The sequence below is a fragment of the Entelurus aequoreus genome, linkage group LG04, assembly GCF_033978785.1.
Source record: "Entelurus aequoreus isolate RoL-2023_Sb linkage group LG04, RoL_Eaeq_v1.1, whole genome shotgun sequence".
Taxonomy (NCBI): domain Eukaryota; kingdom Metazoa; phylum Chordata; class Actinopteri; order Syngnathiformes; family Syngnathidae; genus Entelurus; species Entelurus aequoreus.
Window position 1 is genome coordinate 25377050 of NC_084734.1, and position 23673 is coordinate 25400722.

Consider the following 23673-nt stretch of genomic DNA (forward strand, 5'->3'; position numbering starts at 1 on the left):
GAGTCAGCAGTAAAGATTGTGAAAGGCTTGTGCAAAAAGGCGGACCGTGCCAAAGAGGACCCCTGGAAGGCATTTCTGCATTGGCGAAACACACCCACTGAGGGCATAAATTGCAGCCCAGCACAGCGACTCATGTCACGAAGGCTGAGAACACTTCTTCCGGTGGCCGACCAGCTCCTTGCACCTCAGGTCATCACAGGGGTTTCCGACAAGCTGAGGGGGAAGCATCAGGCGGCGAAGTTAGTGTATGACAAATCGGCGAGGGATCTGCCGGAGCTGAACGTCGGCCAGCCCGTCAGAATGAAGCCGCTCCCGGGAGACAGGATGGGCAGATGGAGGAGAGGGGTGTGCCTGCAGCAGTTGGGACTCCGGTCCTATCTGGTCGACGTAGAGGAGACCACATATCGACACAACAGAATTGATCTTCGACCGGCCGAGGCAACCCCTGCCCAACCGCTGGCTCGACCAGAATTGACCCCAGAACAGCCTGCGAGTGGAGGTGGCAACAGAGACAGTGTTGGCGGTGCTGGGGGGTCTCCAAGGTCTTCACCGGCCCCAAGGTCACCGCCGTCTTCTCCGCAGGCCAGAGACACACCGCGCCGTGTGCTACAGGGCCGGACTTTCTCCCGGAGTGGGAGGCTGATTAAGCCTCCTGACAGACTTGACCTCTAGGTCACACATGGACTGTGCCACGCACACACGCACACACACACATACACACAGACACATGCACACACACACACATACACGCACACACACTGACATACACTCGAATAAAACATGCATGGACTGTTTGCACTTTCAAACACACATGGGCTGTGAATTTTGTTGAAAAAAAAGAAAAAAAAAAGGAAGTGAGTGTTGTAACAATCCAAAAAAAAAGTGATGTTCTGATTGATGGTGATTTGATGACAGGTGTGTTCTTATCCTGCTACTATGTAGTGTTACGTTCTATTGCTATATATTTGATATCTGATATTGGATGTTGAACCAGGTATTGCTATCTGAGGTTGAATCTGGTGTTACTAGTATGTTGAGGGTCTACAGTTGATTTACAGGCAGCATTGTTCCAGTGTGGATACTTTACTAAAGGAAGGGAGATGTTACAGGGTGATTGTATTGACATACTGCGCCACCCTGTGGCAGCCACGGTGACCTCACCTATAACATATCCCTGCGTCACGTGGGTTTACCTCCGTTGTACTTCCTACATGCAGCCTGAATACACGGTACTGAGACACAGCAGGACTCTTGTCATCTTTATAATGCACCGCACCTGATAACAACTCCCTCATCATCATATGACCCGCTTTATCTTGCCTCTGATTGGCCAGTCTGGCATGTTTCGCCCCATTTTTAGCCAATTGTGACTCATCACACGAACACCAACCAATCATCATGGATTTTCTCCATCTGTATGAATGTTCTCATTCATCTCCGTATTTTATTTGAGGCAACAGAAGGTGGTTGGATCTGTTAATGTGGATTTATCAGTATGATGAACCGTTAGTAAAGAGTATAAAACAAAGGGAGATATGTTACATATTTATTTGATTTTATTGTGTGAATTGCTATAAATCAGCTATATTGTTCTTGAAAAGATCATAATAATCAGTTGCACACTAAAACGCCTGTTGAATTATTTGGATAGAGTCATTAAATTCAGGCTAACATTGCTTTACAATAGATATGATGTTGGCTATGTTCACATATACACATGTAGTTACAAAAAAAGGGACTCAAAAAATGTACAGCCACAAAATAGTTAAAAAAAACGACAAGCTTGAAACATTCACATACGAAAGCAAACGCAAAGAGGACGGGAGACCGGAGACCTTTTATATTCCCTGAAGGTGTTTCAAACTTTTACAACCTCTGACTTATGACAAAACTGAAATCTACATCATGAACTTTGCTCGTACTGAGAATGTGAAGGAATTCTTGTTTTGTGTTATCATTTCAAATGAAATCAGCATAAACATCTTTACACATGCTCTGTGACTTTCATTTTCAAATATAAGATTTCTATTCCAGTAATAAAAATGGCCATTAACTAAATACTAACTTTTTTCAACTAACCATCAATGGCTTTTGGCTCAGGAGATACAGAAGGCAACTCTGCAGAAGTAACTGGTTTTACCACTGATGTGGTGTCCTTGGGCAAGGCACTTCACCTACCTTGCCTCCACTCTGGTGTATGAATGAGAAATATTTGGCGGTGGTCAGAGTACCCGTCAATTGGCAGCCACGTTTCCATCAGTACAGGAGATCCTTGGGGGTTCCAAGGACCCAGCGAGTAGCAACATACTGCAAACAATGGAGACCCCCGTAAAAAAACAAACCAACAATTCCAATTTGAGATACTCCAAACACAAAATATTAGCTAGCTAGTTACTATTTTTAGTAACTTGGTAACAAAAATACAACTCTGTTTTTGAAAAAAAAAAAAGCAAATTTTTTTCTAAAGAAAATACACAAACGCGTTTTTCCAATTTTGCCAATAATATATTTATAAAAACGTAATACTTTGAGAAGAAAATTTGCAAATATGCTGAATGCCAAACTACCAATATGTGGGGATTTACTGTATACAGTGGAACCTCTATTTACGAACATAATTGGTTATTGAACATGGTTTGCAAACCGAAAAGTTTGTACAGTGAAGCAGTGTTCCCCATAAGAATCAATGTAAACATGAATACCGTAATTTCCGGACTATAAGCCGCTACTTTTTCCCCTCGTTCTGGTCCCTGCGGCTTATACAAGGGTGCGGCTTATTTACGGCCTGTTCTTCTCCGACACAGACAAAGAGGATTTCGGTGGTTTTAGTACGCAGGAGGAAGACGATGACACAATGATTAAAGACTGACTTTTCATGTACCGGTAGGCTGGTTATTTTGATAACGCACAGGCGAGCACTTTGTATTACTTTGCACCGTTGTATTATTTGTACTCTGCACGAATGCTGTTCGCCATGTCAAAGATGTGAAAGTTTGATTGAATGATTGAAAGATTTATTGTTAATAAATGGGACGCTTTGCGTTCCCAAACAGTCATCTCTGTCCCGACAATCCCCTCCGTGGTAGCAGGAACCCCTATATACTACGGTAATTACACATCAAAACCCTGCGGCTTATAGTCGGGTGCGGCTTATATATGGAGCAATCTGTATTTTCCCCTAAATTTAGCTGGTGCGGCTTATAGTCAGGTGCGGCTTATAGTCCGGAAATTACGGTAATTGTTTTTTGCCTCGACCAAAATCCACATTTTTGTAAAAACTACACACTTTGAAGACACTATAATGTATATACTGTATACAGTTTATGTCAAAGAGGGTAATGGCTAATCTCTATTTTATCCAAACAATACAACAACATTACAGCAAGCTTAAATGTCAACACTCACACAAGTCTTGTTGGTGTGCTCCAAACTTACCCAAAAACAAAGTAAAATCATTGTATCTTGTGTCTGGGATTATTTGTGGTATTGGTGAACACTGGGAGTTTCTGAGTGATAAATAAGCAGTGGCTTCACATAGTGACCGCTGGCGTTAGCACAAACTAGCAATCCTTCATCAGCTCGTGTCCCGGTAGTGCCTACTTTGCTGTAATAAGGTTCGCTGTGGCATCTTTTTTAGTCTCATTCCTATCAAAGACTTACTGCGGAACAACACTCCCTTTGCTGACAAAATCCTCGAACTGAAGCCAGATGTTAACGGGATAAAATATTAGCTCAAAGCGATTGTCGAGCAACCCGAAGCTATACAGCAAAACTGTCAAAAGTTTGAAAACATTGAAAGCATTTCTGATCGCACAAAGTGATCTGTGAGACAGGCTGACAACTCTGACTGGCGCAAGGTACGACAATTGTGGAAATAAACTTGTCAGAAGTTGTTAGATGTTATTAAAGTAGCATTAAGCAGCAAGCAAAATGAATGAATGAATGAAGTGTTCGTACGCCGAGGCATGGTCCGCACACAGAGGCATATTTGGCGCGATGTAAACATGTAAACGTTTGTAAACTGAAAAGGTCGCAAATAGAGGTGTTTGTAAATGGAGGTTCCACTGTACTCCAGGGCAGCTGTGGCTTCAAGTACAGTATGTGACTGTAGAGTAAATTAATAATAGATATTACTGTAAATGGGTGTCTGGAAGGCACCATATAATTCCTATCCATTGTTGATATCATAATTCTGAGATCATTAGCAGCTGAACTAACGATGTCAGCACTGCATGTGAGAGCATGACGAGTAGAGGTACAATAAGATCAAGCAGTCAACCATTACGATCGTATAAAAACATCTCTGAGTGTTCAAGCTGCGGCCCCGCTGGAAGCGAGTCAACAAGACCGCCAGCAGCAAGAAGAAGGTGGCAGTGTTCAGGAGGAGGAACAGTCGAATGTAAGAGGCTATGTTGGACCGTTGACTTCCAGTAGTCACCAACATATTCACTTCTTTAAATTTACGGCCTTTCACAAAGCCGCTTTTCCTGTTTTTGCGGCTGTCTGTGTATTCTAGAAAGGCTTGTGCGTCTGCGTCTCCCTCTTCTGGACTGTTTTCGTACACACGCTTGGACGTCCTCTGTCTGACTTGTTTTTCACTGACCTCGATCTGTGCAAATATGTCAGGCAGACTCCCAGAGAGCTTCTCACCAAGGTTTATTTTCTTGCTCCCCTTATCCTTACTCTGTTTCTTGGACATGGCAAACAGCTTCTCGATGACTCCCTCTGTCTTCTTTTTGTCAGAGAACCGGAGCAGGCGCTCCGCGGTCTTGCGGAATCTGCCCGTATTTAGAGCCTTTCCAAGAATATGTCTTTCCATTTGCTGAAAGACCGGCTTGACATGCTGGAGGTTGTCCTCCATCACGTTGACGTATTCCTCTACTTCCGAAGGGGAGCTGTCCGCCGCAGTTGGCTTTTTCTCGAACACGATCTTCTTCTGGTCCAGCAGCACCATGGCAAAAAGAGGCTTGCTGGTGACTTCTCCAGTCAGCAGGTAGACGGTGTAGGTGTGCTCCTTTGTGGCCAGGTAAATATCCACTCTTTGGTTGTCACCACGGACGCTGAAGCTGTTGAGAGCCACGTCTGGTCCCAAAAAAACGTAGGCCACTCGAGTGTGGGGGTATCTTAACGGCATTGTGACGTTCACATAGTTCGAGCCATTATACGGGTACCCTCGTGGATAATTCCAGTAACCTACCATTCCTCTATTGCCGTGACCTGTGTCATCCATCCAGAACATTTTATACTTGTCGTCTTTGTGTGATACAAATGCTCCATGGAAACCGTCCACTTTTATATCCTGGAATGGAAGCTCTGTGTTGTGAAAGAATGCACTCATGGCCCTGGATGGGCTGTCGGGATCCAGATGAATGTGGTCCACCAGCAGGAGGAGCTGTGGGTGAAGTAGAAGGAGGTTTCTCTGAAAGCTGCGGATCTTCAGGTCTGGATTATAGGCGGAACGACCTTCCCCGCGAATGAAGACCATCCCTTGCTTCTCCATGGCAGCTTCTACTTTCCCCTGAGCGTCAGCTGCAGACCCTGTCTTGTATTTCAACCACTTGGAATCACAGGATTCCGTCACCTGGCCAGCCCACGGCTTAAAGCAAGTTCCCGAGAGGGCCGGACCAAACAACACAGCATTGTTCAACAAAGTGTACTTAGGTCCATATAGTCCCTCAGTGATGAAAGGAATGCCGTTGGGTGCAAAGGTAAAAGTGTTCTGATCAGGGTGTTCGTGGCCAGCATTGAAGTTCCTCCACCCTTTAATCCACTCCTTGTACTTGCCCTTGTGAACCATCTCAAAGATAGCACGTCCCCCGAGCTTCCCTGACTTGAAGGAAAGAAAGGAGCGATTTGTATTTGCAGGTAAAGCACTGCCATAAGTCACCACACCCCAGTCTTCAAAGTAATGCAGCTGTGATGTTCCAAAATCAGATGGGGGTTTTGGAGAAAGGCCTGGGTCATACCTAAAAAGAAGAGCAGAATTATTAAACACAGGTAACATCCTAAAAACAAGTCATGTTTAATGTTGCAACATTTCTTAAAGGCCTACTGAAACCCACTACTACTGACCACGCAGTCTGATAGTTTATATATCAATGATGAAATCTTAACATTGCAACACATGCCAATAACTTATTAAGTTCAATTTTAAATTTCCCGGGAAACTACCGGCTGAAAACGTCTAGGTATGATGACGTTTGCGCGTGACGTCAAGTGTTGAAGGAGACATTTTGGAATAGCACAGTCGCCAGCTTAAATCGTCTGTTTTCATCGCTAAATTCCACAGTATTCTGGACATCTGTGTTGGTGAATATTTTGCAATTTGTTCAATTAACAATGGAGACTGCAAAGAAGAAAGCTGTAGGTGGGATCGGTGTATTAGCGGCTGGCTACAGCAACACAACCAGGAGGACTTTGAGTTGGATAGCAGACACGCTACCGTGAATACAGCTTTGGCTTCCAAACATTTGATCGCTTGCCCGTACGTGCGTGGCGCTATGTGCATGTCACGTACGTAACTTTGGGGAAATATATGTTTCTTGCCGACTCTGATGGCGCCCGGGGTGTCGTCGAAAGCTACAACGCCCGCCGCTGCGCCGCTGTCCTCACCTTGACTTCCTCCGTCTCCGGGCCGCCGACCGCATCGATGATCGGGTGAAGTCCTTCGTCGCACCGTCGATCGCTGGAACGCAGGTGAGCACGGGTCGTGATGAGCAGATGAGAGCTTGCTTAGGTGGAGAGCTAATGTTTTTAGCGTACCTCTGTCGAGGTCCTGTAGCTAAGTTAGCTTCAATGGCGTCATTAGCAACAGCATTGCTAGGCTTCACCAGGCGGTATAGTATTAACCGTGTGGTTACAGGTCCAAGGTTTGGTAGTATTGTTGATCTTCTGTCTATCCTTCCAGTCAGGGGCTTATTTCGTCTGTTTCTATATGCAGTTAGGCACGATGCTATCACGTTAGCTCCGTAGCTAAAGTGTTTCGCCGATGTATTGTAGTGGAGATAAAAGTCACTGTGAATGTCCTTTTCGCGTTCTCGACTCTCATTTTCAAGAGGATGTAGTATCCGAGGTGGTTTAAAATACAAATCCGTGATCCACAATAGAAAAAGGAGAGAGTGTGGAATCCAATGAGCTCTTGTACCTAAGTTACGGTCAGAGCGAAAAAAGATATGTCCTGCACTGCACTCTAATCCTTCACTCTCACGTACCGCATCCACAAATCTTTCATCCTCGCTCAAATTAATGGGGTAATCGTTGCTTTCTTGGTCCGAATCGCTTTCGCTGCTGGTGTAAACAATGTGCAAATGTGAGGAGCCCTTGAACCTGTGACGTCACGCTACTTCCGGCACAGGCAAGGCTTTTTTATCAGCGACCAAAACTTTATCGTCGATGTTCTCTACTAAATCCTTTCAGCAAAAATATGGCAGTATCGCGAAATGAACAAGTATGACACATAGAATGGATCTGCTATCCCCGTTTAAATAAGAAAATTTCATTTCAGTAGGCCTTTAAATACTGCACTGAAGCATTTTTAAGTAAGTACCAATGATTGTCACACACACACTAGGTGTGGTGAAATTAACCTCTGCATTTGACCCATCCCCTTGTTCACCCGCTGGGAGGTGAGGGGAGCAGTGAGCAGCAATGGTGGCCGCGCCCGGGAATCATTTTTGGTTATTTAACCCCCAATTCCAACCCTTGATGCTGAGTGCCAAACAGGGAGGTACGTGGTCCCATTTTTTAGTCTTTGGTATGATTTGAACTCACGACCTACCGATCTCACGGCGGACACTCTAACCACAATTTTCTTGAAAAATGTTAAATTCACACAGCTGATATAGAGCTGTCATGATTATGGCTGGGTAATAAAATAATCAAATAAATGGAAATGTTTAGCAATATTGATTCACAAGGCGGGCAGCATGGTGGTTAGGGTACTACGGCTTCCTCCCACCCCCAAAGACATCCACCTGGGGGCCTGATTTACTAAGATCCATATACCACACGCTGGAGAGCGTGTGCAAAAAAAAAAAAAGAAGTGTACTATGAGTGGGTGTGTTGCATGTGATCTCCTACCACTGCACGTGCAAATAAAAAGTGGTGCAGACCACCTTATTTAAATGAGGATTTTGTGTGCATACGGGGCTTTTACCACGGAGACCATAATTTTATTAACATGCATGTTATCATGCTATAATCACATCTATAATCTGTAACACCTTTTTGATAGGCAATCTAGACAACAGAAACTTTCTGTCACTTTCACAGTCGACGCACAAGGCTGTGGATCGCATCACAAGCACATTCGCGCGTCTGGAATGACTCAAAGGCAAGAAAATACATAATGAAAGACATCTTTTTATGTAGGAGATATATTATAGTAATATATTTTCTAAATCAAAATAACATCAATTGAATTCATTTTATTCAGCCCCATAAGTCATCCAGCAGCTATAAAATTATAAATAGCACTAATGCTAACATTTTTATTTCTGACCATCCACTAAGATTTCTCGTCTGTCCATTGTCTAGCACTGATCCTGCAGCCGTGTGTGAAACTGTTAGTTTCCACGTCCTTCTGATAAATACTGTGACAATATTGTACCGTGAGATTTTGATAATGTTACATCCCTAGTAGGCACTCATAGTTTTTATGAAAATCATTCTTCCTATTGTCTTGCATTAGAAAGCTAAAGTTTGCTCAAGTTTGCAGATGACACCACCCTCATCGGGCTCATCTCCTACAGGAGAGAGGTGGACCGGCTGGCGTCCTGGTGCAGCCTCGACAACCTGGAGCTGAATGCCCAGAAAACAGTGGAGATGATCTTGGACTTCAGGAAAGTCAGAGCCCCACCCTGATTGACTCTCCCACCCCCGTCTCCATTGTGGACTCCATCCGTTTCTTGGGCACCACCATCGCCCAGGACCTGATGTGGGAGCCGACCATCAGCTCCCTCATCAAGTAGGCCCAGCAGAGGATGTACTTCCTGCGGCAGCTGAAGAAACTTAAGGTGCCGACCGAGATGCTGGTGCAGTTCTACTCCGCAATCATCGAGTCCATCCTCACCTCCTCCTCCAAGCATAGACTGCAGCGCATCGTACGTGCTGCTGAGAAGGTTATTGGCTGCAAACTCCCATCCCTCCAGGACCTGTTCTCCTCCAGGACCAGGAGGCGTTTGGGTCAGATCACAGCTTGACTCTTCTCACCCTGGACACAAACTATTCTTCCCTCTCCCCTCAGGCAGGAGACTACAGTCCATCCAGACCCACACCTTCCGCCACCTTAACAGTTTTTTCCCCTCAGCCATCAGGCACATGAACAATAACAAGATCTGATAGCTCAGTTACAGCTCATGTTATTCTGTTCTGTGTTATATGTGTTTTATGTTGCACGATCGTACCAAGTAAAATTCCTAGTTTGTGAACCCGTTCTCAAACAATGGCAATAAAAACTATTCTGATTCTAAGTAAGTTAGCAACACAACGACTCGAACTAACAATGCCAATGTATCATCCACACATTTCTAACTAACTGTAATTACTTACCATTTCATTGTCAGAAATAGGAGTCACTGAGTATGCCATTAAAAGACTTTTTTCGGAAAATCTATCTTTTTCTGAAGGTTTGTGGGAAGCAGGACTCTTCTTAGCACAAAGACTTCCCCCGCGTTGAAGGTTCATTGCCACAAATCATAAAAGTTAAAAGTACGGCACTTTTTACTTCAGATGACGCTGAATGTTTGTGTAGTGATTTGTAGTGGTTAAATCAGGGGTGCCTATTACGTCGATCGCGAGCTACCAGTCGATATCAGAGGGTGTGTCAGTTGATCGCCAGCCAGGCATTAAAAAAAAATAGACCTAAAAACTAGCGATCATCAATCTTTACTATGACGTCACTTTCATCACTTGATTGACATTCACGGTACCCGAGGATCTTGTGAGATGAAGCTAGCTGCTGTAAGCTCATTAATAAAAAATGACCGACAGGAAGGCAAAAAACACTTTTTATTTCAACAGACTCTCGCGCCGTACCTGCTGTCAAAACTCTAAAGACCGACTGCACAGTTCCTGTCTTCACAATAAAAGCCCTGCTTCATCCTGCCTGCACTAACAAAATAAGAGTCTCAGAAAGCTGTTTGCTGCCAATGTATTTCTTGTAAAGTGTATAAAAATTAGTATGGATGATGGACAAATAAGATGCCAAAAACCAACCACTTTCATGTGGTATTGGACAGAAAGGAGGACTTTTTTTCTCCTCCATTAAAAAATGTGGACATTATCAGCACAACTGTCTGATTCCAATCAATGCAAGTCATTAGAATCAGGTAATAAACCAAAGTATATTCTTGTCTTCTGAAAGAAAGGTGAAATACAAGCATGTGTTAAACATGCTTGTATTATCATTAAACACCTTTAACTTGTTAACAAAAACGTCTCCTTCATAAATAAATAAATATAAATTATATATATATATATGAATGAGGTAGATCCCATCGACTTGATCAATTGAAAAGTAGCTCGCCTGCAGAAAAAGTGTGGGCAACCCTGTGTGAAAACAACCAATAAAAGGGCATTTTCGGTCTTTGTGTCGTACCTTGGTTTTTGTCTTATGCTGCAGTTTCGTCTTTTCGCATTTTGATGCTGGTAGCAATCCACCAGTGCAAAATGCAATTACTTGTCATTTTACCCGGTCCCAAGATTTTGTTCAGGAGTTTATTTCTCTCTTTACATTTTTCATATCAAAAAAATTTGAGTTAAGTTAACTTAAGTTACCACTAATGGTTAAACAAAACATATGGTATATTTTTTTTAATGTACAGTACAGGCCAAAAGTTTGGACACACCTCATTCAATGAGTTTTCTTTAGTTTCATGACTATTTACATTGTAGATTGTCACTGAAGGCATCAAAACTATGAATGAACACATGTGGAGTTATGTACTTAACAAAAAAAGGTGAAATAACTGAAAACATGTTTTATATTCTAGTTTCTTCAAAATAGCCACAGCTCATTCAGAGAATGCCAAGAGTGTGCAAAGCAGTAATCAGAGCAAAGGGTGGCTCTGATTAGCACCAAGCCCTCTACATAAACTTCCATCGACTATTTGAACACATGCTGTAAGTATGCATGAAATGTAGTAATGTACAGTATTTTCCAGGCTATAAGCCGCTACTTTTTTCCTACGCTTTAAAGCCTGCAGCTTATAAAACGGTGCAGCTAATTGTTCGCGAACGGCCATAATAAATCGTTTTCATAAAACACCTACAGAGACACTGGCACTGCAGGTGCTGCGCGTTGAACGTCTACAGTCTTTCCTTAAGTACAAGCGCCCTTCCGTCTTCGGTTTGTCCATTGCGTTTCTACTCGTATGGTTTTTCAATCAACGTTTGTAAGTTTTACAATATAAGTAAACCAATCCATACTCACTAAACCATCATAGGTTTAATAGTGTTTTCATGCATACTGTATTTGTACTTGCTATCGTAATGTAATCAAGGTAGCGTCGTTAGCATTAGCTAATATGCTAAAACATGTATACGAGTGTCTGTTAGTATTATTAACCTACAATGTATTTTTGTATTGTTGCAGTTTTACACATTCCTCAGTAAATTCACTGAAACGCCATTGTGGAGTTATTGAGTCTGATTAGCTGATTGGAGAGCTTGCTTCCACAGCAAGTGCGTCCATGATGATGACTTCTGTTTTGTTTGACCAGCCGTTTTACTCCTGTGTTGCAGACACCATTTGGGAACAATTAAGGTGTGTAAATAAGTCATTTCACTAATTATCTACAGTGTGTATATATATATATATATATATATATATATATATATATATATATATATATATATATATATATATATATATATATATATATATATATATATATATAATATAATATATATATATATAATATAATATATATATATATATATATACATATATATATATATATATATATATATATATATATATATATATATATATATATATATATATATATATATATATGCGGCTTGTAGTCCAGTGCGGCTAATATACGTTTGTACATACACATATTTTTTCTTCTGAAATTTTGTGAGTGCAGCTTATATACTTTGCCTGTACAATTAAACCTTGATGATGACGGCAACAGTTTAACCTTGAAATTATTATTTTTATTTAGGGGGAAAAAAACAGTTTAACCTTGAAATTATTATTTTTATTTAGGGGGGAAAAAAAGGAACATTTTAATCAGTACAAAGTGCTGTCTTGCGAACCCCAAGAGAATTTAGAAAATTAACACAAGCGGTAGAAAATGGATGGATGGACTAAATTTCCTGCAAATTATATTTTACCTTTCAATTTATTCTCATTTACCAACCTCTTTTGGCTATTTTTTGACACATGCATGTCCCAAGTAACTAACACAGAATTCATTTTAACATTGAAAATGTAATGTAAATGTCTATAACATGCAAGGAAAGAACTCAGGAAACGTTTCCCATTTGGCAACTCTATGCTGTAGCCACGTCCCCTCAGGTAATATACAAAACCCAAAACCAGTGAAGTTGGCACTTTGTGTAATTCGTAAATAAAAACAGAATACAATGCAAATCCTTTTCAACTTATATTCAATTGAATAGACTTCCGGTGTTGTAACCAACGCCAAAAATATACCTTCTCGCTGGCTATTAATAAATAGTCAAGAACAAGGGCGTTAAACTCATTTTCATTCTGGCCAAGGGGCGATTCATGATAGTAATTAGCTCCTCCAGGACTTTGCGATGTAGCGATCGTGCCAATTAACGCAAATTAAAGCAAACCCAGCGAAATAAACATGGCCATGCAATTTTCCCACACATTTTGGCCAATCATCGACATTTTTGCCAATGCTGCAGCAATATCAGGCTTTTTAGGTCACATCATTCTAAAAAAAAAGCCCGCAAAATCCTGGAAGGACTGATTACCACACAATTGCCCCTTTGTTTGATTATTATTGTTGTTTACCAACAAACTGATGGAAAACGTGCTTTGAAATCAGAAGTCAACATGATAAGCAGATATTTTAGTTCTGCTTGTGTAGAATTTAATTTGAAAAGGGTTTCAATAACAAAAAAAAGCTAGGACTAGCTCACTGTGTCAAACAATATGGAGTTAAGAACTGCATTTGCATGCATACATTTTTTTTTTTTTCATCCATCCATTTTCTACCGCTTGTCCTTCTCGGGGTTGAATGGTGACAGGAGTCTATCCCAGCTGCATCACAATATTCAAAAAAAAAGGTGAAATGCCTTAATGACATTATTTCTAGGCTTTTGCGACCACAAAAAATAGAGTTTGACATCCGTGCCCTAGAACTACAAATGGTTTGGAACTAACATTGTTTAGAGTGTAATCATCCAAATAAAATTAGCAGCAAAGTGGAAAGCCATCAACGTTATGGCTCAGAGTGAACGAAGGTGACAACAAGTACAGTAAGCTAGCTACGTGATTAGCTAACTAGCAAGCTTGTGTCGGTGCTCCTGATCGGTCCGTGTACCTTCCGTTAATGTTATTTCCAATTCTTAAATGCTAATCAAAAAACACACTTCGGGCCATTTTTTCTATTTTAATTTATGAAACAAAAGTTGGACAACTATTTAATGAGACTTTTTTAAAACGACAATAGAACTCCTGCTGAACAAAGATGTTACCGTTATGCTAAAAACATGCTAAACGCAAAGGAAAAGCTAAAATACTGGGTCCGTGTTCATTCTATTTCCAATTCTGATGTCAGGAGGGGTTGGTGACGAACCCCAAGATGCAGAAATGGCAGGCTTGATACAGGAAAACATGGTTTTAATGTCCAAAAGGAACAGAAATCAGGAATCAGGACAGGAAATAAAACAAACACAGAGGAAAAACTAAAACATAACCAAACTGTCAGTGACAAGCGTGACATTGAAACGCAAATCAAAAAATAAAATTAGGGCCGTTTTTCGATTTGTATTATTCATGGCAGATTTTAAAACAAACAAAAAGGGGTTGATTTTCATTAAAATTATGCCATACAATTGGATTTTGTGCTGTTTTCGTTTTATGGATTTAAAGGCCTACTGAAACCCACTACTACCGACCACGCAGTCTGATAGTTTATATATTAATGATGAAATCTTAACATTGCAACACATGCCAATACGGCCGGGTTAACTTATAAAGTGCAATTTTAAACTTCCCAGGAAACTTCCGCTTGAAAACGTCGCGGTATGATGACGTATGCGCGTGACGTCACGAGGTCAAGGGAAGTGTTTGGACCCAATTCAAATACCTCTGTTTTCTTCGACAAAATTCCACAGTATTCTGGACATCTGTGTTGGTGAATCTTTTGCAATTTGTTTAATGGACAATGGAGACTACAAATAAGAAAGTTGTAGGTGCGATCGGTGGAGCGGCGGACTACAGCAACACCAACACCAGGAGGTTGTGTTGTGTTTTGAGCAGGATAGCAGACGCACTACAGTGAGTAAGCCCGCCGCCGCATCTAAGTTAGCTTCTGTTTTTTTAGCTTCGCCAAGCTGAATATTATTAATCGTGTATTTACATGTTCATGGTTTAATAGTATTTTTGATCTTCTGTCTATCCATCCAGTCAGGTTTTTTTTAAATTTAGTTTCTATCTGCATTTGAGACTGATGCTATCACGTTGGCTACGTAGCTAGGTTAGCTTCTATTTTTTTAGCTTCGAAAAGCTGAATATCATTAATCGTGTATTTACATGTTCATGGTTTAATAGTATTTTTGATCTTCTGTCTATCCATCCAGTCAGGGTTTTTTTTTATTTAGTTTCTATCTGCATTTGAGACTGCTATGCTATCACATTGGCTACGTAGCTAGGTTAGCTTCTATTTTTTTAGCTTCGAAAAGCTGAATATTATTAATCGTGTATTTACATGTTCATGGTTTAATAGTATTTTTGATCTTCTGTCTATCCATCCAGTCAGGTTTTTTTTAATTTAGTTTCTATCTGCATTTGAGACTGCTATGCTATCACATTGGCTACGTAGCTAGGTTAGCTTCTATTTTTTTAGCTTTGCAAAGCTGAATATTATTAATCGTGTATTTACATGTTCATGGTTTAATAGTATTTTTGATTTTCTGTCTATCCATCCAGTCAGGGTTTTTTTTAATTTAGTTTCTATCTGCATTTGAGACTGCTATGCTATCACGTTGGCTACGTTGCTAGGTTAGCTTCTATTTTTTAGCTTCGCAAAGCTGAATATTATTAATCGTGTATTTACATGTTCAGTCACTGTGAATGTCCATTTCGTGTTCTCGACTCTCATTTTCAAGAGGATATAGTATCTGAGGTGGTTTAAAATACAAATCTGTGATCTACAATAGAAAAAGGAGAGAGTGTGGAATCCAATGAGCCAGCTTGTACCTAAGTTACGGTCAGAGCGAAAAAAGATATGTCCATCACTGTCACTCAAGTCCTTCACTGTAACGTTCCTCATCTACGAATCTTTCATCCTCGCGCAAATTAATGGGGTAATCGTCACTTTCTCGGTCCGAATCTCTCTCGCTCCATTGTAAACAATGGGGAATTGTGAGGAATACTAGCTCCTGTGACGTCACGCCACTTCCGGTACAGGCAAGGCTTTTTTTATCAGCGAGCAAAAGTTGCGAACTTTATCGTCGATTTTCTCTACTAAATTCTTTCAGCAAAAATATGGCAATATCGCGAAATGATCAAGTATGACACATAGAATGGATCTGCTATTCCCGTTTAAATAAAAAAAATTCATTTCAGTAGGCTTTTAAATGTTTCCAGATAAACACAAAAATCTAAAAAAAAATGTCATCCAAAATGCAAAAAAGTGTGGTTATCTGTGTGATGACAAATTGAACTGGAAACAGTATTTCAGCTTTTTCTTTGCATTTAGCATTTTTTTAGCATAACGGTAACATCTTTGTTCAGCAGGAGTCCTATTGTCGTTTGAAAAAGTCTCATTAAATAGTTGTCCAACTTCCATTCATCCATTTTCTACAGCTTGTCCCTATTAGGGTCGCGGGGGTGCTGGAGCCTATCCCAGCTGCATTCGGGCGGAAGGCGGGGTACACCCTGGACAAGTCGCCACCTCATCACAGAGCCAACACAGATAGACAGACAACATTCACACACTAGGGCCAATTTAGTGTTGCCAATCAACCTATCCCCAGGTGCATGTCTTTGGGGGTGGGATGAAGCCAGAGTACCCAGAGTGAACCCACGTAGTCACAGGGAAAACATGCAAACTCCACACAGAAAGACCCCGAGCCCGTAGTCCAACTTTTGTTTCAGAAATAAAAATAGGAAAAAATGGCCTGAAATGTGTTTTTTGATTTGCATTTAAGAATTGAAAATAGAATAAACGGAAGCTACACAGACCCTGATCGTCTCCCCATGCTGCAACTCAGCGTGGCGTTTAGGCAAAAGGAACAGCCAATACCTGCGGCTGAGGCGAGTGTTTAACAAATTTTGTTTGGATTGTATTTTTATTGAAATTAAAAATAAAAAAATAAAAAAATAAAAAAACGTGAGGTGTTATTTTGACAAACATTTTATGTTTAAAAACGCGGATTTGCTGTTTGGGAAAAACTGTTTGCAAATCCAAACAAATCGGAAGTCTACCAGCATCCCAATTATGATTTGGATTAATGTTGGAGGATTCACTGATTTTGCTGTATATTGTACTATTATACTACACTACATTATTGGGAACAACTTGTCAACACAGGTGCTCTATGCTCTATAAGCCAAACTTGTCAGCTGTTAAAGAAGATGAATCAATTAATTAATTGAAAGAGCAAGTTTTGTGAGCCATTTCATCATAGCATTTTCTGCCCTTTATATTGGCAGTCGAAATTTAAACCTTTAAAATGTTAGTAAATGATACATTGAGGCAAAACAGTTTAGAACTGAGGCAATATTTTTAGAATTAATAACAGTTTTTCTCTAAATAGAAAAACAGGATTAACACATTTACTCACCAGAGGAATTCGGTGTGGAGAGTACACCATCTCTGGCCTTTCCCAGCCTGTCCAACGCCTTCCGTGATCCTGTGTTGATGAATCAATTCGGCAAGCCAGTTTCCGCTGCCATTACGCATCACAAAACGGTCCAAGAAGACAAGCTGACTCTCTGGGCCATAAAACCAGTTGTAGTTGGAGTCTGCAATGGCTACAGTTCGCTGAAATCCTAATAAAATGGAAACAGACACAACATCAACGGTGGCAGTTTACATCATGTAGTGTTGGATAGATGTAACAAAATAATCCAATAATAATAAGGACAATTGGAAAAAAATATTGAATATGTTTTAAATCGTTCCCAAAATCTATTTGGTTCTGTTTGGCAGATAAAACCTGTCAATACGTCATAGAAAATATTTAACAATGCCGGGTTTTAAACAGATGTTTTTCAGTTTCGCCTTTTGAATGGTTAGCTTGCTGTACAGTGCCTCACCTTATTTATTTTCTTGTGATACGAGTGTTTTTTGTTTTTTACAATTTTATAAATGTGGGTTACGACCCAGCTTTATAAACTTGTTTCTGAATGCTCAGTTTTGTGGGAGGTCTTATTCATGCGCCAAAACCCTCCTCCAGGCCACGCCCCTTCGACTGCGTCTCCACCCTGTCAGCCATGTTGTAGTTTTTAGCGCTTCCATATCAAGCCTACAGACAGATATATGTGAAAACTTGTTATCGTTTCTAATAAAAATTACTCCTAAATTCCTCATTTTAGAATGCATTTGCATGTATGAGACAGTCTGCCCCACAACAAGAGAATAGAGAAAAAGGGGGAACTTATTGACTACTACTGAATAGAAATGGAAAGTTCTTCGGGTAAAGCTCTACCTTACATGGAGATGACCGCTGACGTAATTAAGGCAAAATATGTCACTAAAGTGTCAAGTTCCAAATGGCTTGCTTGGAGCATGTTTGGAAGGGGCAAAAAGGCAAGATTGTTTTATAAATATCTATTTCATGCCTCCATGGTTTTTTTTTTTCAAATTTTCGGGACTTATGGGGAATACACAAAAACAGGTACTGACAGGTAAGAAAAGTTTGTTTTGCATAAAAGGACCCCTCTTAACAGAGGACACATAAGCAAGGGACGGCGTGGCGAAGTTGGTAGAGTGGGCTCTGCCAGCAATCGGAGTGTTGCTGGTTACTGGGGTTCAATCCCCACCTTCTACCTTCCTAGTCACATCCGTTGTGTCCTTGGGCAAGACACTTCACCCTTTGCCTCTGATGGCTGCTGGTTAGCGCCTTGCATGGCAGCTCCCGCCATCAGTGTGTAAAAGTGTGTGTGAATGGGTAAATGTGGAAATACTGTCAAAGCGCTTTGAGTACCTTGAAGGTAGAAAAGCGCTATACAAGTATAACCCATTTATCATTTATGTTTGGAAGGGGCAAGAAGTCAAGATTGTTTAATAAATATCTATTTCATGCCTCCATAGTTTTTTTTCATATTTTCGGGACTTATGGGCAATACACAAAAACAGGTACCGACAGGTAAGAAAAGTTGGTTTTGCATAATAGGACCCCTCTTAACAGAGGACACATAAGCAGCAAGGCCGAAAAACCAACATTGAATGCCTGTGATCTTCGATCCCTCACGCGGTTCTGCATCAAAAACCAATATCAGTGTGTAAAGGATATCACCACATGGGCTTAAGAACACTTCAGGAAACCACTGTCAGTAACAACAGTTCGTCGCTACATCTGTTTTTATAAATATCTATGTCATGCCTCCATGTTTTTTTTTTCAAATTTTCATGACTTATACACAACAACAGATAGGAAAAGTAGGTTTTGCATAATAGGACCCCTCCTAACAGAGGACATTTATCCACAAGACTGTACAGACACTCTGCTGATGGGGCTTTCGACAGAAGCAACTCCAAGAGATACAGTTGAAGGTAAATGCTGTACATTTGTCATGATCCTACATGACAGTTTAGACCAGGGATGTCTAACTCGTTTTCATTGAGGGCCACATCGCAGTTATGGCTGCCATCAGAGGGCCGATTGTAACAGCGAATAATATATGAATTTGCCTCTGGATTTCTTTATTAATTATATAAATTGTTTAAAGTAGACTGTCGATTTTACAGTAAAAAATTACATTTACAAAATGTTACTGTAAAATATAGATATTGGGGTTTTTTTTACAACATTTTACGGTAAATGCAAAAACAGTACCACTGTTTTTTGAGGGGGGTTTATGGAAAAAGACGGCAGCTTAGTTGCCAGAATTTTTGTGTAAAATTTACATTATTTTTTACAACATTATATTGTTAATGGAAAAACAGTACAAGTTATTTTGTTATTCTGGCAATTTAGCTGCCAGTTTTTCTACCGTAAAAAGAAAAGTACCGTCTTTTCATTTACAGTAATACACCGTTAAAAACAACAACCGTAGATTTTACAGTCAAAAACTGGCAGCTCAGTCAACAGAATTTTAACGCAAAAAACAGTGGTAGTTCTTTTCAATTTACAGTAATATGCTGTAAAGAACAACGTAAAATGTATTGTAATTTGTATTAATTTGATGGGTAGTTTGCTGTAAAGTTAAGTCTTTTTTTATAGACCAATACATGTTTGGAAAGTATGATAATATACTGTAATACGTGTTGCAATATTGGATTCTATTAAAGTTGAAAAGGTATGCAATTTCAAGCAGTACATATATTTTTTCTGTCAAAATGAAATAAATCTATTACATTTAGTGAGAAAATATTAAGTACTTTATTGACACATGTCATTTCCAGGTGTTTGCGGGCCAGATAAAATTATGTCGCGGGCCAGATCTGGCCTTGAGTTTGACACCTGTGGTTTAGACTATGCCTGTTATTTTCCTGTGTTTAGTAACACTCCCTAACCTGGTGCTTTAGTTTTGTATTTCCTGTTTTGTCTTGTGTTTGGCAGCACCTTTACTTTCTGTTTCTTGTCCTGCGAACACACCTGTTTCTCATTGTTCAGTGTTCTGTTGCTGCTCGACTTATTTTTCTTTTGCTTGGTTCCTAATTGAACGACCTTCTGTTAGCACAGTGCTTGCCTTTTCGGCATCTTGGGATCACGACAACATGCGGCATCGTCCCCAAATGATTACATTACTTAATTATATTGTGGTTTATGGTATACATGTATTTTAAACATGCATTCAGTTACAATATGTTATGTCACATATTTCCAGTTTCTATTTACAACATGTCTGAAAAGGAGTAGGAAGAAGCAGAGCTTATTTAATCCTACCTCTTTTCCATTTCATAACAATTTCTAACACATAAATACTTCTCAATAAAGAGTTATATATGTTGTAATGAGATAAATAAGATGATCTCAAAATGTTTAACAGGATTTTTCTTTATTGTACTTTGCAAACACTTTGAGTTTGAACAGTTTCTTAAACTGGATCATATTAGTACTTTATTTGACTTCTTTGCTTAATCTATTCCATAATTTAATTACACATACTGATGTACAAAAGTGCATACAAATGTTTTAAGTGCAATTATTCCCTAAGGTTATTTTTCTTCTCTTTTGTTGAAAATAATTGTTGTACATTCTTGGGTAGCAGGTTATAGTTCGCTTTGTACATAATTTTAACTGTTGGCCAATGCACCAAATCATTGAATTTCAACATTTTTGATTCGATAAATAAAGGGTTTGTATGTTCTAGGTAGCCAAGTATTATTGTAGCTGACCTTTTTTGTAGCATAGTTAGTGAATGAATACTAGCGAGCAGTAGAGATTATGGAGTGATTTTTGGTCCAGAACATATCAGGCTTTGTTCATTATTTTTCTTACTACCTTATGTTAAATATTTCTTATAAGAGATTTCCAGTTAATTCTACCGTCCTTAATTTCACCCAAAACATTTTTTTTTACTCTGTTAGTGTCTATTCCGTCAATTTTATTTGACTTTCTCTTCTACTTTCCGAATTTGTTTTCAATGATTACCTGTTTTTGTCAAAACAACTCTTAAATTTGCTCATTATTTTGGTTTTTATTTGTTTTAGGTTCCGTGTCAAAACAGTCATGTCGCCAGCAAATTGTAAAAACTTTAAGTCCTTATTTTTAGTATTTTTGATATACAGTCGTTATAATATTAGTTAGTATTATTTGTTATCTAAAAGTATTTTTTGTTATTAAAAAAAAACATTTGTACGCTAAACCTGTGGGGTTCTTTGGGCGCCCAGAACAGAATTATACAAAACCCAAAACCAGTGAAGTTGGCACGTTGTGTAAATCGTAAATAAAAACAGAATACAATGATTCGCAAATCCTTGTCAACCTACACTACCGTTCAAAAGTTTGGGGTCACCCAAACAATTTTGTGGAATAGCCTTCATTTCTAAGAACAAGAATAGACTGTCGAGTTTCAGATGAAAGTTCTCTTTTTCTGGCCATTTTGAGCGTTTAATTGACCCCACAAATGTGATGCTCCAGAAACTCAATCTGCTCAAAGGAAGGTCAGTTTTGTAGCTTCTGTAACGAGCTAAACTGTTTTCAGATGTGTGAACAGGATTGCACAAGGGTTCTCTAATCATCAATTAGCCTTCTGAGCCAATGAGCAAACACATTGTACCATTAGAACACTGGAGTGATAGTTGCTGGAAATGGGCCTCTATACACCTATGTAGATATTGCACCAAAAACCAGACATTTGCAGCCAGAATAGTCATTTACCACATTAGCAATGTATAGAGTGTATTTCTTTAAAGTTAAGACTAGTTTAAAGTTATCTTCATTGAAAAGTACAGTGCTTTTCCTTCAAAAATAAGGACATTTCAATGTGACCCCAAACTTTTGAACGGTAGTGGACATTCAATTGAATAGATTGCAAAGACAAGATACTTAACGTTCGACCTGGAAAACTTTGTTATTATTTGCAAATATTAGCTCATTTGGAATTTGATGCCTGCAACATGTTTCAAAAAAGCTGGCACAAGTGGCAAAAAAGACTGAGAAAGTTAAAGAATGCTCATCAAACACTTATTTGGAACATCCCACAGGTGAACAGGCTAATTGGGAACAGGTGGGTGCCATGATTCGGTATAAAAGCAACGTCCACGAAATGCTGAGTCATTCACAAACAAGGATGGGGCGAAGGTCACCACTTTGTGAACAAATTGTCCAACAGTTTAAGAACAACATTTCTCAAAGAGCTATTGCAATGAATTTAGGGATTTCACCATCTACGGTCCGTAATATCATCAAGAGGTTCAGAGAATCTGGAGAAATCACTGCACGTAAGCGGCAATGCTGTGACCTTCGATCCCTCAGGTGGTACTGCATCAAAAACAGACATCATTGTGTAAAGGATATCACCACATGGGTTCAGGAACACTTCAGAAAACCACTGTCAGTAACTACAGTTTGTCACTACATCTGTAAGTGCAAGTTAAAACTATACTATGCAAAGCAAAACCCATTTATCAACAACACCCAGAAACGCCGCCGGCTTAAGTGGGCCTAAGCTCATCTAAGATGGACTGATGCAAAATGGTAAAGTGTTCTGTGGTCTCAATTCTCAATGAGGGGCACCACGGTGGTGCCTCACAATAGAAGGTCCTGGGTTCAATCCCAGGCTCAAGGTCTTTCTGTTGGAGTTTGCATGTTCTCCCCTTGACTGCGTGGGTTCCCTCCGGGTAATCCAGCTTCCTCCCACCTCCAAAGACATGCATCTGGGGATAGGTTGATTGGCAACACTAAATTGTCCCTAGTGTGTGAATGTGAGCGTGAATGTTGTCTGTCTATCTGTGTTGGCCCTGCGATGAGGTGGCGACTTGTCCGGGGTGTACCCCGCCTACCGCCCGAATGCAGATGAGATAGGCTCCAGCACACCTCGCCACCCCAAAAGGGATAAGCGGTAGCAAATGGATGGATGGATGGACTTTACTAAAATTACTATATTATCATATTTATTCCATATTAACATAACATATTATAATGCAATATCCTTATCGTACTAGTCAATTAAAATGTGTGTTTATTATTTATTATTAAATTAAGTATATATACTGATATATATAGTGTATATATATTTTTTAAAAGTTATGGCAAATATTTTATCATATTACATTTGCATTTATTTTATAAAATTACATTGTATAATACTACATTTAAGTTTGTATAATTGTATATGATAATAATATTTTTTAAACTATACCTGGGGATATGTTGATTGGCAACACTAAAATTGCCCCTAGTGTGGGAATGTGAGTGTGAATGTTGTCTGTTTATCTGTGTTGGCCCTGCGATGAGGTGGCGACTTGTCCAGGGTGTACCCCGCCTTCCGCCCGATTGTAGCTGAGATAGGCTCCAGCACCCCCCACTACCCCCAAGGGAATAAGCGGTAGAAAATGGATGGATGGATGGACTATAAAACTGATACAAATTTGAATTCAACATTATGAAATATTAATACATTATTATTATTTATTTTTAAATTATATTAAAAAAAATTACTTCAGAAAATGACGTCATTTCAATAATTCCCTACCTCTTTTTTTTTATTTATTGTTTTATTAAATATATTCTATTTTATGAAAAGAAAAAACATTTTTTAATTAACTTTCAACCATACAGTTGCGAGGGTAAAAAAAGAGTCAGGACGCATGCGCCTTAAAAAGATTAGGAAATTATATTGACAGATTT

The 23673-nt window shown here is 39.6% G+C and overlaps 1 protein-coding gene across 4 annotated transcripts in view; it reads right to left on the reverse strand.

Moving 5' to 3' along the window:
• Nucleotides 1-1567: 1567 nt before the first annotated feature.
• dse (dermatan sulfate epimerase) overlaps nucleotides 1568-23673 on the reverse strand; it is a 67572-nt gene continuing 45466 nt past the window's right edge. For all 4 annotated transcript variants that reach the window (XM_062044432.1, XM_062044433.1, XM_062044435.1 and 1 more), the window contains 2 exons: nucleotides 16996-17203; nucleotides 1568-5966 (listed from right to left, as the gene is read on the reverse strand). In XM_062044432.1, the coding sequence (XP_061900416.1) occupies nucleotides 4223-5966; nucleotides 16996-17203 (1952 nt within the window). In that variant the 3' untranslated portion in view covers nucleotides 1568-4222. The remainder of the gene's footprint in view (nucleotides 5967-16995; nucleotides 17204-23673) is intronic.